At 37.4% G+C, this 13,897-nt stretch overlaps 1 protein-coding gene and 1 non-coding gene across 2 annotated transcripts; one reads left to right on the top strand and one right to left on the bottom strand.

Annotated features, from left to right (window-relative positions):
- Positions 1 to 288: 288 nt before the first annotated feature.
- On the bottom strand, positions 289 to 13,535 carry LOC134755601 (uncharacterized). The gene is made up of 6 exons (XM_063692086.1): positions 13,207 to 13,535; positions 12,929 to 13,121; positions 12,409 to 12,843; positions 12,165 to 12,221; positions 4,030 to 4,157; positions 289 to 1,363 (listed from the first exon to the last, which is right to left on the bottom strand). Exons 2-6 carry the CDS (start codon positions 13,065 to 13,067, stop codon positions 1,103 to 1,105), a joined length of 1,020 nt encoding a protein of 339 aa, XP_063548156.1. The 5' UTR covers positions 13,068 to 13,121; positions 13,207 to 13,535; the 3' UTR covers positions 289 to 1,102.
- On the top strand, positions 5,238 to 5,310 carry Trnad-auc (transfer RNA aspartic acid (anticodon AUC)). Its single transcript has one exon. It is a non-coding gene; the product is annotated as a tRNA-Asp (tRNA).
- Positions 13,536 to 13,897: the final 362 nt, after the last annotated feature.

Raw genomic sequence — 13,897 nt, 5'->3', positions numbered from 1 at the left:
ATCAAGCGATTTCATAAAAAATATATGAAAAACTTAACATACAGTAAGCGGACGAGATAACCGACTTCCTTGCATAGAAACCTGTTTGCAGGGGGTCAGTTATCTATGCAGCTTACTGTAACTATAGGGAGCTGAGGTCAAAATGCCACTAAAGATAAAAGTAGAGATACTTGGCAGTGTTATGAGTCATTTTGAGTCTAAATTAGTCAACTTCTGTACACATTTTTCGAACAAGATTGCTTAAACTTTACCATTCTGCAGAAATTCAATACAACTTAATATTAATCCATACAACACTGTACATCATTTCGAAAAGTTTGTTCGCCTCACGTACTCAGCACGATTTAAAGCGTAAATTTTACTTATAATTCTACATTTCTTATACTAAATAATGTCCCGAGACGTTATCACGTTTACTAAACTATTTAGCACCATTCCGTTGTCACTTTAGCCCCGCGTGTCGTTTTGGACTGTTACAAAACTTATTATTCGTTTAGTTTGATTGTCAATGTTGTATTCAAAAATCCTGAACCAGTCGAAATCCTAACTGTACAAAAGGAAAACTCGAAATACCTACTCTTAGTAGCTTTATGAAGAAACTATAAAGACATATGATAATGTCACTATTTTATAGGTGCCCGTAAATCCAAACAAAAATTTGGATGGTACATGGCACGGAGTTTCGTTCTCATTTTAAAACTACGTGTTGGATTGTAATGGAACTTTGCGCATACAATGACATGAGGTTAGGTCTGTAATTAGTTTATATAGTTCCAGTTTATAAAACAAACGAAATACAGCAAAAACAAGTTTTGTATGAAAAACTTAAATTCGCTGTATTTTTTTAACTATAGTGTCTGAAGCTACATAAACTAATTACAGACATAGATATACCTTATCCTATTGTAAGTACAAAGTTTCAGAGCAATCTAACGTAACTACGTTTGTATGGAGAACCGGGGACCCTTCCAACTACGTATTTTTTAATATAACTCAGTTTGCAACTATTCATGTAATTATATTTTCAGAATTCAAGTTTTCACCAGTGTAACCACACACGCGGGGCCGCCGCCGCTCAAACATTATCACATTCACAGCCATATTAGGAACTAAGTTTCACAAACCCAAAGTAAGAGTTCCCGGGCCTCAGCCACAGTATCTGGTTGGGTTCCCTCTGCGCCAGGTTCACGGTGTCGCCTGTATTGAACCTGGCTACCGTCTGTACGGAGCAGGACATCTGAGCCTGTTTGGGGTTCTTGTTGGAGGTGTTGTCGCCGGTGGCGCAGGTGGACAGCAGACGCGGCTGTGAGGACTGCCGCGCCCAGAGGAAGTAGCAGTTCGGGGCTCGGGATAAGTATACTATCTGTGGAAGAAACAATTTGTGATGTTTTAGCAGTTCGTAGTCCAATTACGTTATTTTTTTAAATATTAGTCCCACGGTAAGCCCAAGAAGGATTGTGTTATGGGTACTCAGACGATATATATAATATATAATTAGTATAACACGTACATTGTACAGTTAAACTTAATTATTATATCTATTTAATAATATTTTGATTATATTAAATAGTGCATACTTCATACCGCCTTACGTGATTGATAAAATCTTTAAGCTAACAGAACTGTTTGGAAATCTGGGGAACCATTGCAATAAAGCATTTTGTACCAGCATTATTACCTAAAAGTAACTGGAAATCACCAAATCATTTGGTACGGAATGTAGCATTAACTTTACGATGTGATGTTTTAATTTTAATTTGTTTTGTAATGTAATTGTAATGTAATGTAATATCAATTTATTTTTTGTATTTTTAAGTTTAATTTGTAAGTTTTATCTATGGGTTTTTGCCTGAAATAAACGTATTGATTGATTGATCGAAACGAAACACACAAAGCTAGTTCCGCTAGTATAGTATTTTTTAACTAGCGGAACTACTGTCCGCGCGCCAATTCCGTGCATTCGGAGGTCGAGGAAGTGGGGGGTGTGCGCCGCACCCGTACGTACAAAATGACACCAGTCACCATCACTCTGTCATGACGCCTAACATTCCTAACATTCCTTAGCCGTGCACGGAATTCACGCGCGGACAGTAGCCGTTTTGCGTCATGACAAAAATGTCTTTGTTTTTGTTTAAAAATCATTGACGCTTACAAAGTACTGTTAGGTTGTATTACTATGTTATATAATTATGTTTAATGGTTTAACTTGTCGTAACAGGAACCTGCTATCTCGGTATTAAAGTGTATTAACACTTACTGCCTATCAGAATTTTATTTAGCGGTTCTTCCCCCGTTATAACTTACACAGCAGAGTGCCAGTGTCTGTGGTGCCCAATATAAAACTCCATGTACTTATGTATGTACTTACGTGGTTATGAATATTCTTGAAAAGTAGATCGTATACACAGCAGTTTTCGCACTACGATATTAGTGTTAAAAACTTTATTAGTATGAGTTAAGGCTATGCGTCTTTCTCCTGGACATATTAAAACAAATTAACTTTCAAGCCTGATTTTCTTGCCGAAACCTTATAATAGGCATGCAAACCTTCTACTTATTTTAAGCTGTATGATCAGTCCAAAGTTGATATGTCCAAAGAAATGACACGTACCCCCAAACTTTTTTGACCCGCTTTGCTTTTACTTAAAAACTGTTTCTCTTTTGATCCTCATCTGAAATTCATAGGGTAGCATAAAGATGCTCGTAAAAACCCGTTTCATTCAAAAAAATCTTACAATTACAACTTTGATTTTTGTGTCTTTTCTATAGAAACAATAAACATTTAAAAAAACTGCACCCGTTACGGAAATATGAAGAATGCCAATAAATTACAAATAATTCGTGGTAGGTATAACAATCTGCGAGGATATTACGATATTTTTCGCGGTTTTTGAAATAAATTGATTTTTAGTTCCTGCTCATACATTTTTTCCGAAAAAAAAAAATATTACGACTATGGCAGATCGTCCCAAACTCCAAAGTTTCCATAACAATCTAATTTCATCAAATCTATTTTAATAAAAAAAAAAGAAAATAACAATTGGTTTCTAGGTCTGAGATCCGAATTTCAGCCCACAGCGTGGCGCTTTCGACGATGCGATGGTAATTTTTTTTGTAACAGTATGGACTCATGGAATTGGCAACTGTCTGTGGCTTAATGGGCCCAGGCCATAAAACCCACAAAAACGAACAATAATTTGACACTATTCATAGGGTTTACAGATTAAATAAAACCCACGCCGTTGCCATCTGTAAAAGACTTCGCCCGGCCAAACTCATTGAAGTCATTGACAACGCCATAGACAATAAAATTAAAAGTTACCTACTTCATTGGAAACCAAGGGCCTAACACTCTTTTATAGAGAAAGATAGTCTTATTGCGATTCCTGTAAGTGGAAAGAGAAAATAGTGCCATGCGTTGTCCTTATTACCGACCGGGTGGCATCATAGGTAGGAGGCGATGGCGAAATACCGAAATTCATAAGAGTGAAAGAGAAAAAACCCTATGCTGCCCAAATTTTATATGAATATTCTTTCTCTTACCCCCGGTCGCTCGGTGGCGCGTCTATAACTACACTAGCTTTTGCCCGCGACTTCGTCTGCGTGGAATTAGTAATTTGGGTACCTTAATTCTTTAAAAAAAACTGCTTTTTAGTACATCCTTTTTCCACCCCCAAATTGGTCCACACTACATTTCCACCCCATTTTTTACACCCTTAAGGGATGATTTCGGGGATAAAATTATTCTATATCCTTTCCCACAGCTCAAACTATTCCCATACCAAGTTTCATCTAAATCGGTTCAGCGGTTATTGATTCCCCATACAAATTTCCACCCCCTTGAGGGGTGAGTTCTGAATGTCCTTCCCCGGGACTCAAACTATCTGTATACCAAATTTCAACTAAATCGGTTCAGCGGTTTAAGCGTGAAGAGGTAACACACAGACAGACAGACTTTCGCATTTATAATATTATAGTATGGATGTATATATGTATACTATGTCTATGTTGGAAACATAAAATACTTACTTGAGCATAGACTAAATAAAGTCCACTCTCTTTGATCGTGACGTAGTCTTTTTCAGAATGCAGCTCTATCTTGGACTCGCTGTCTTTAGACGAGACGTTCACGTCACGCTCCCATGGACCAATTATTGCTGTAACAAGAAATACAAGTCATTCGTTAACGTTATAAAAATGGGTCTCTATTGTTTCCCATATAGTTTTAAGTCATAATGTATTGTTTGTCCACATTTTCGTTAATTTGGTTTATCTCAGAAACGCGTAACTTTTCAAGATTGCCATAAAACAAACCTAACCTAACCTATCTATAGGATAGCCTGAGGAAAATCCTGAAAAGTTAACGGTTTCAGAATTATGACTAATGATAATATGACAATCTTTATGACTTTCAATAATTATGTCAAACCCCTTTCAAAATATCTCGCCAAAAGCATAATCTATCATGTAGTGTTGCTAAGAATTACACGCTCGTATAGCTTTTACACTAAAAAAAATTATCCGATCTTGTAGTAGGTAACAAGGCTTTTACTTTGTAACTAAGTCCTAACTTTATAAAGCTAACATCTTGGTCAAACAGTACGGCATGGCCGCAGAAACGGCAATTTTGACTGGCAAATCATATCTATAACAAATTCAGATTAAAATCATAACCTGTTATTACTGTGACTACTTCACAACCTTAGGGTTCGGGATTGTTAAAATCATTTCGATGAGTAGGTAGATGTCTGTTAAAAGATAACAACGGTAACAAGTGTGCATAAAAATTTTTTTTTGGCAAAAATACTTGGGTTGTTACGAAGTCAATGTATGTTCGCTGTTTTACTGCCAGATTTCCATTTAGGTAAGTATGTAATAGCTTTGGTAATAGCAATATCCATGCTTGGGAGTAGGTGGGCAGGTAATGATGCTTAATACTGAACCAAGATGGGGTTCAGGAAACGTTTTACTGAGAGCATTACTTGGTCACTCGCGAGGCGCAATGCCTTTTGTGGGCTGGTATTGAGATTCTAGGGTGCTTATGCTTAGAATAAATTTAAAAGTAGAAAATATCTGCCTTGGGTGAGACTTGAACTCACGGCCTCTGGATCGATACTCCAATATCCAATATGACTTGGAACTCCGGTGGCCGTTTAAGAAGTGTAACACTCTTACGGTAGATGTCGCTAGGGTCCCCTAGACCCATATTGTGGGAAGATTTGCTGACTATGGATGAGGTCTTGGTGGCTCAGTTGGCAGAGCGCTGGAGTATCGATCCAGAGGCCGTGAGTTCAAGTCTCACCCAAGGCAGTAATTTTTCTACTTTTAAATTTATTCTAAGCTTAATAGCATCGATCGCAGACGTTTCTGCTTGTTAAAAATTAATTTATTTATGCTTATGCCTGTTTACTATATGTATATGTAGATGCCTAAATGATAAATGCTCATACAAAAGTAAAAGGCAATGTTTCTTGAAATATTTCTGCAATGGTTTTTAGAGAAAATCGCTTAAGACGAATTGTCTTTTGAAAAAAAAAAAAACTTTTTTCAAAACAAAAAGAACGCACCAAAGACAAATAAAAACGTTGACTTTTACGATGATTTAAAATATAAATGAACACGACCTCAATATTGAAAACAAAAGGATGATTGAGATAATAAAAGTAAAAAAAAATTACACGATAAAGTCCAGTTTTAGTTTGAAATAGTTATTAAGTCTTAATTCCCAGATAACGGGAGCAGGGACGGACAAAGAAGAGAGAGAAGAAGAATTACTTAAAATTACGAATGGAATAACTTAAGGCCATATTAGCTGTCAGGTTTACAATTACTTACAACTTAATTATTTTTTACTATGGAAATAATTTTAAAAGTGACCCCATTTCGTTGTACTCGAGTGTAAGTAGGTGACTGCACAACGAGTACACCCTCAAATAAACCCATTTTTATAGGTATACCGGCAGATATTGTTTATCATACTTGTTGAGATTTTTAATGACCGCGCAACGTACTTGAACTACTAATCTACTATGTTATCAATGGTAGGCATGTTAAATGAGATATATAGTCGGAAGTATCATGTTCGCTCCTAAATGCTTTAATGTGTAGATACAGTGTTTTTGTTAAGGCCGTTCCATCGGTTTGCCGCTGTCACTGTCACATTTCGCAAGAAAGAACGGAAAAAACCATGCGCGCCAAGTGTCAATTTTGTTCGAATTTTGTCGATTTTTAATTATTTTAAAAACGTTGCCTTACAATATCGAAATTCGGAAGCGGTAAAATTACTAATTAAGACCCGCGTGTATTGGTCCTTAATCATAGACATAGCATATACAAGTAGTTATAGACGCGCCACCGAGCGACCGGGGGTAAGAGAAAGAATATTCATATAAAATTTGGGCAGCATAGGATTTTTTCTCTTTCACTCGTATAAATTTCGGTATTTTGCCATCGCTTCCTACTTATGATGCTACCCGGTCGGTGATAAGGACAAAGCATGGCACTATTTTCTCTTTCCTCTTATAGGAATCGCAATAAGACTATCTTTCTCTATCAAAGAGTGTCAGGCCCTTGTCCTTAATAGAGCGTTCAGGTTTTTTTGTAATCCGATTTAATTAGCGACTATGGAATGAAGGACCAAAATCAGCTTTCTCTTATTTTTGGTTATTTTCCCTAATGATGTCATTGTATTAATACTAGAAAGCACTAAAGGATATCGTTAGTAGACTATTATCTAATCTGTTTTACTCAGTCTGTTTAATATTGCATTGTTATGATTGTTTTGAGAGAGATAGACGATGATGAGTGTGCAAGTGATATGATAACAGTGACTGAACTATATGTTTATTTATCTTATTTTATATAAAACAATATAATTAAGTATTTGTTTATGTGTTTTGATTTTTCCCACGATATTTAACTTGACACGCTAATATGCACAGCCCGATGTTAGTAACAATGATAATTTATACCTACTTCGTTTTTTTACCATTGGAGAGAACTCCACAAGTCCACAAATGGACCGCGAGCCAGGCGCAAATTTCGTCAGTCATCCCCTCCCGGGCGAAAACTCGTATAGCGGTTAACGGCTATGTATGATGAACCCTAATGAACGCCAGCTGCCGCTCCGTTGGTGGGTTGAGGAATGGCAGCCACCGAAACACGTAACACGGTCTTTCCACCGCGATACAATCGGCTGACGATTTGTTTTATTAACAATAGCATCTAAACTATCATCTGACAAAGTATCAAACGGGAGACGATGACGCCGATGACTGAAAAGAATTTTCTTTTTTACATGTTCATGTGACCAGCTGACGGTCTTTCCACAGCGATACAATCGGCTGACGATTTTGTTTATTTACAATAGCATCTAAACTATCATCTGACAAAGTATCAAGCGGGAGGCGATGACAAAAAATTTTTTATACTTTTTTTGCTCCCATTCCTCAACCCACCAACGGAGCGGCAACTGACGTTCACGAGGGTTCATCATACATAGCCGTTAACCACTATACGAGTTTTCGCCCGGGTGGCGATTGGTCATGGAAATCTGTTCCTGGCCCGCGGTCTAAAAAGTAATAAGCGCGCGTGCAATTTTCATCAGGCTATTTAATTGTTAGGGTTCCGTACCCAAAGGGTAAAAACGGGACCCTATTATTAAAACTCCGCTGTCCGTCTGTCTGTCTGTCACCAGGCTTTATCTCATGAACCGTGATAGCTAGTTAGAACAGTTGAAATTTTCACAGATGATGTATTTCTGTTGCCGCTATAACAACAAATATTAAAAAGTACGGTACCCTCGATGCGCGAGTCCGACTCGCACTTGGAAGGTTTTTAGTAATAATGGAATTATCGATTTGTGTAAGAATGTCCCTATAATATTTATTTATTCAAGTTCAAATTTAAACAAATAATTCTATTTGTCATGCGGTAAAATATTAACGAGGGTTGAAAAACACTGATGATTCGATGTTATTGCAATAGAGCATGATGTTGATAATTCCACGAAAAAAATAACGTGCTGATTGATAATAGATTGTTGGCTTTACACTAATATCTATTATAAGCGCATCGAAAACATTATAATACGCAGTTATATATAGAAAGATAATAATCCAAATGTAGGTCTGTCGTCTTTCGCGTAATCACCATTTTAAACTGCAGATTGTTGTCTGTAAAAGATAATCTACACGGTGTTTTTTTTAAACTCCGTTAATTTCGGGGTAAGGAAACTGAATGGCATTGTTAATGTTCAATATTTTTTTTACTTTTTGTAAAATCTAATTAATAGCGCTGTTGTTACACGGTCATTAATATTAAAATCCACCAAACAATTGAAAACTATGACATATCAATGACATTTCGAATATCGATCGTCCGGGATAGTACTTGCGTTTAGTAGCAAATTTCACTCATACGAAACACTAATCAATTTGTAAACAGGCCCTAAGGCAAGTGTACACGCTCGTAGGGGCCTTAACAGATAAAAAGAAATCATCGATTATCTCCAAAATGAAGATAATGAGAATACCGGTTTCTTGCAGGTTACTTGAAATTAACGACGTAAAAAAACACCGTGTACAGTAGAATCAGCTTATAATGACATCGAAGGGAAGTGAGAAACACGTCATACTAAGCGGATGTCATATAAAGCATAGTTGATTTACTTCTTATTTTTATATTTTTTTCTAAATTAATCTCAAATTCCTTTGTGAGAGATGTTGTAATAATTATCAACTTGTCACCGAGAAACAAAACTAAAACAAATTAAAGGGCAAGCGCGTTCTCGCAGGAAAAGACGTGGGGACGGCCACGAAAACCAGCGAATTTGTCAGTATAAGCCGACATAGTTTCATAAAAATAGGATTTATAGGTCATAGTAAGCGATTTGTCACTAAGCGAAGTCATGTTATCCGACTTTGTCACAAATAACTTTATATGAAAAACAAACTTCGCACAGTAACTACGTCATAGTAAGCGGTTGGTCAATATAAGCGGAGTCATAATAAACCGAAACCACTGTATTTATGGGTACAGGGGTACATTTGTTGAGACTGAGCTGAAAGGATAGTGTTATCTAAATGATCTACAATAGAGTTATTATAATCGTAAAGCCGAATTAAAAAGTAAAACAAAATCATTAAAATAAAATGAAATATTCTTATATCAGTGACAACCCTACAAAGTTTACATTTTAAATTGACACATGTCAATGTCATTCATCTGATCTATACTTGCTAGGGTTGTCACATACAGATTTTTGCACTAATGTTTGCACACTAACTGTATCTCAAAACCGGCCAAGTGCGAGTCGGACTCATTTGTTGCATGGGAGCCTCCCATATTTATTTTATTCTGTTTTTAGTATTTGTTGTTATAGCGGCAACAGAAATAAATCATCTGTGAAAATTTCAACTGTCTAGCTATCACGGTTGATGAGATACAGCTGGTGACAGACGAACAGACAGACAGCGGAGTCTTAGTAGGGTCCCGTTTTTACCCTTTGGGTACGGAACCCTAAAAACGGTTAGAGATATTAACGTGATTAATAAGTGAAAAATAAAGTACGTAGCCTAAACAATTCTCACCCGATATAAGCTTATTTATATTAACCATTCCGTTACTCATTATGCTAATTACCACCTGTGCCCGCGACTTCACCCACGTGGGATTTGTTTTTAATCCCTATGCGGTGGTTATTAAATAGTTATTTGTGCAACAAGAGAGGAAAGTTGGTTTTTCTTGCGAGTGTTTATTTTGAGTCCCGAGAAAGCGAAAGATTCTATAATTGAATCACGAGCGAAGCGAGTGATTCTAAGGTAGAATCTTGAGCGTAGCGAGAGACTCAAAAACACGAGATGTAAAATAACTTTGCTCTCGTGTTGCACACATAATTTTTCACCTCAGTAGTGAGAACATATTAAAGGTTAAAATGTATTTCGAATTACACAGAATAAACAAAAAAAAAAGTATTATAATATGTACGATACGATAAGATACGATACGATACGAGACGAGACCGGACCGGACCGTACCGTACCGTACCATTAAAAAATTTTAATAAAAGTATGAAGTTCATGGCCCTCACTAAATTAAAAAGCTACATTGTTTCACTCCCTGGAGTGAGGAAAGTCGCACTTTCCTCACTCCAGGGAGTGACGAAAGTAGGCTTGTTCGAGCTGCTGAGGTGAAAAAAATAATAGTACGTTTCAAGTTAGGTAAGGTTTAATAGGATAACTCCGGGAACTGATCTTCTTCCCCTTGTCCTTTTTTCTTTTTCTCGGATATACAGTACAATCTCACTAATCCGGCTGACGGGTTGCAATGGCTGCCTAACTAAAACGAAGGTTTATATTACATCGTCTGGTTACTTAATTAATTGTCGTGGAACTAATTGGCTACTGGGCCCGCATTCTGGGCTTCTTTACGCTATGCGCATGACATTCCGTACCCAAAGGGTAAAAACGGGACGCTATTACTAAGACTACACTGTCCGTCTGTCTGTCCGTCACCAGGCTGTATCTCATGAACCGGGATAGCTAGACAGTTGAAATTTTCACAGATGATGTATTTCTGTTGCCGCTATAACAACAAATACTAAAAACAGAATAAAATAAATATTTAAGTGGGGCTCCCATACAACAAACGTGATTTTTTTGCCGTTATTTGCGTGGTACGGAACCCTTCGTGCGCGAGTCCGACTCGCACTTGGCCGGTTTTTTATGATATAGGACGTAAACGAGCAGAGGAATCACCTGATGGTAAGCTATTAGGGGTAGTAAGTGTGTTGCCAGCATTTAAGATGGGAGTACTCTTTTCTTGATGGTTTGAAGGTCGTAACGCAGCGTACTACGTAGGCGAACAAGACGCGAACGCGATGCGGAGCGGGGTGAATCAATCTTTTGATACCTATAGAAGTGTCCTACGTGGGCGATCTCATTGCGAACGCGAACTCCGTGGGCCCGCCGCCGCTTCGCTTCGCGTTCGCGAGTTGTTTGCTTACGTGAAACGCAGCGTAACGGTCCGGATATACCGCAAGGCTGACAGTTAATTCCACAGTTTAGTATGAAGATTTAAGACCACGAAAGTTCATATTTTTGTAGCAAAATAAGCCATGTCGAGACGAGAGACGTAGTCAGCTGCAGAGATAGTTGACCCCCCTGAAAATAAATTTCTATGCAGGAGGCACGTTATCTCCTTATCTCTTGCAGCTGATTGTATAAGATAACCTGCCAAAAATCAAAAGCGCGACGATATAATAATCGGAATGATGTTAATACTCGTAATATGTGATTGCGTAAATTGATTTCGTTTAAATATAATATATATAAACGCAAATTATTTGTTTTGGTTACAGTATATTCCAGTCCGTATCTCCTACACGCTTTGTACGCTGAATCAGGCCGCTAGCGGCCGCTATGAAACTTAAGTGCTCACATTTTTTCATTTGTATTCTGCCTCTTTCGCACCCATGACATGCTTTTGCACACTTTAATAATCTTTAAGCGTAAGCGTCTTTCTAGATCAGAGGGTCCACCGCGAAAACCGAAATTCGCGGGGATCTTTCTCTTTTACTCCAATGAAGGCTTAATTAGAGTGACAGAGAAAGATGCCCGCGAACTTTGATTTTCGCGGTTATAGCCCTGCATAAAGAATTAAATTCTTGTGGTCACAGCAATGAGCTTCCAAGCATCTGCTCATTGTTTCCTTTGCGGCCCATCTCTCTCATTACAATTTCAACTTTATTTACCATGTAAAAAGGCACACTTTAGAATGTATTGTACAGAGATTAATGCAAATAATCAGGCTTTGTATTGTACACACATCCTGGCACATAAATTATCATGTTAACTACATATTTCTCGTTTTATATGTTACTCATACTATGCAAGTCCGGCGAACTCTAAGGCATTGCAATAGGGGCTCGGATACTAGAGTTATGTAATTGTTTGTCTATGAATGAAGGCATTGATGGTAAACGCAGGAAAATAGAAATAACAAGGTAATTAAGAAACAGGTCTGAGAACTGAGATATATCATGTGTTCAAATGAATTTCGATCTTAATGTCTGTAGGAAAAGATTTACTTTTGTATGGACTATGAGTACTATAAGTCCCAGATGTTTTTTTTTTAAATAACATATGATAAGTTTTGTTACTCACATTTTGATCCCAAGTGGATTTCACTCATAGCACCATTAAATTGAGCGACTAGAAGTTCTGAAAAGAAATAAAATAACAATTTATTTGTTCTAGTAACATACATTTCTTTCAAGTTAGTAAAAATGGCAGAATGTATGTGTTTGTTGTTAAAATAACAAGTACAATACTTTATGGGTTCTTTTTCTAATTAAGTTTTACTATGAACTACTTTTTTTTTAAATATAATAATGAGTTAGATTGATACCTTTTTGAAATATTGGTAGGCCTAATACAGGCTCATCAGTCTTGTCTTGTTTCTCTGCCTTCTTGCTTGAGTCTACTAATAACATATCTTCACCCAAGTCTTCAACATAATATCTCCGAGGTTTAGACTCATCAACACTAGGGTCCATCCGGGGCTCACTTTCAGGTTTATAAGACCTCACGGAGGTTAATGCACTCTGCTGAATATTATCTTGATGTCCATCCTTCACACTTTGATATACAAACTGATCTCTCATAGTCTCCAGTTGTCTTCTCATTGAAATCATCTCATTCCAGTAGTAAAATGCTATGGAACTACTTATCACCATACACAGTACACTCAACAAAAAGTTCAGTATGAATAACAGCTTTATTTTCTTAGAAGACGCTATCGATAGTGTCGTGTTTATATGTACGCCGACCTCCGCAGGTTTTTCTAGAAAAAAAAAAAGTTTTAGACTGTGGCGCGAAAAAAAAATAGGAAAGGTAATATTGTCCGTGCTTAGGTATTTGACCATCACCTGTGTTGAGATGAATGACAGTCCCATCGGATTTCGCTTTAGTATTTTTACCAGAATTCAGAAATATGTTTGCCGCACCTGCTGACGCCGAGTTCAAGGGTACACCCTCGATATTAACTCTTCTCTCTTCGAACATCATAAATATCGTAGTACGCGGTACTATAAACTTACGATGCGGCGTGGGTGCAGCGTCCTAAACAAAGGAAGTCAAGTTAAAAAAGTTTAGCACAGCGCCGATAACCGCGAGGTCGGACAATCAAAACAAAAAACTTACATACCGTTACTATCAAGCACTGTTTATTCCATTAGATCACTGTTTGTTCACTTAAACTAAACTTAGTCTCTTCGTGTTTAATAAAAACCAGTCCGGTAGAACCACTGAATTAAATAAAAACAAAATAAAACTAAAAGTTCTGGGCATCGCACGGGCGGCGGTCCGCAGGGCGAGTCCGACTGTGGCTGTCAAGTCAAGGCGCGGGAGACGGCTACTGTTCGCGCGCCAAATTCAAACTGCGAGCGAATGAACGGCAATGGTCGAGGAATGCGGCCGAGATAGTACGCTTTCGACTACGCTGGACGCTTGATAACCAAACAATACAAATAAACCACCGCGAATCCCCTTTTAACTGTTGTTGCTCGTAATAATTTTGCGTATCAGCGAAATTTGCAAGGCTGTATTTTACTTACGAACCCTGGACTACATAAATATGTAGATTAATTGATTCATCACAGAAATATGACGCATTGTTTACCTATTTGCATAGGATTTGCTTAAACTGCTCAGTTTTGCTCATTATACAAAGAACATTACATTATTGTAATGTCTTACAAAGTTTGCTTAGGTCTTGATACAGATAATGACTAGCACATGTCTATAACAATTAACATTGTTACGTACTCGTAGCATTACATGCAACAAAGTAGCAAGTTAAATTCCACGTAGAAAATGTGAGCATTACGTTTTTACGC

Source organism: Cydia strobilella, chromosome 3, assembly GCF_947568885.1.
Source record: "Cydia strobilella chromosome 3, ilCydStro3.1, whole genome shotgun sequence".
Lineage (NCBI taxonomy): Eukaryota > Metazoa > Arthropoda > Insecta > Lepidoptera > Tortricidae > Cydia > Cydia strobilella.
This window is presented reverse-complemented; position numbering and strand designations above follow the sequence as displayed.

Coding starts and splice junctions, on each gene's coding strand:
- LOC134755601 (XM_063692086.1), bottom strand. CDS start 13,067: ATGATGTTCGAAGAGAGAAGAGTTAATATCGAGGGTGTACCCTTGAAC. Junction 4,158..12,164: donor AATCCACTTGGGATCAAAAT/GTGAGTAACAAA, acceptor TTCTTGTTACAG/CAATAATTGGTCCATGGGAG. Junction 1,364..4,029: donor TTTATTTAGTCTATGCTCAA/GTAAGTATTTTA, acceptor TTTCTTCCACAG/ATAGTATACTTATCCCGAGC.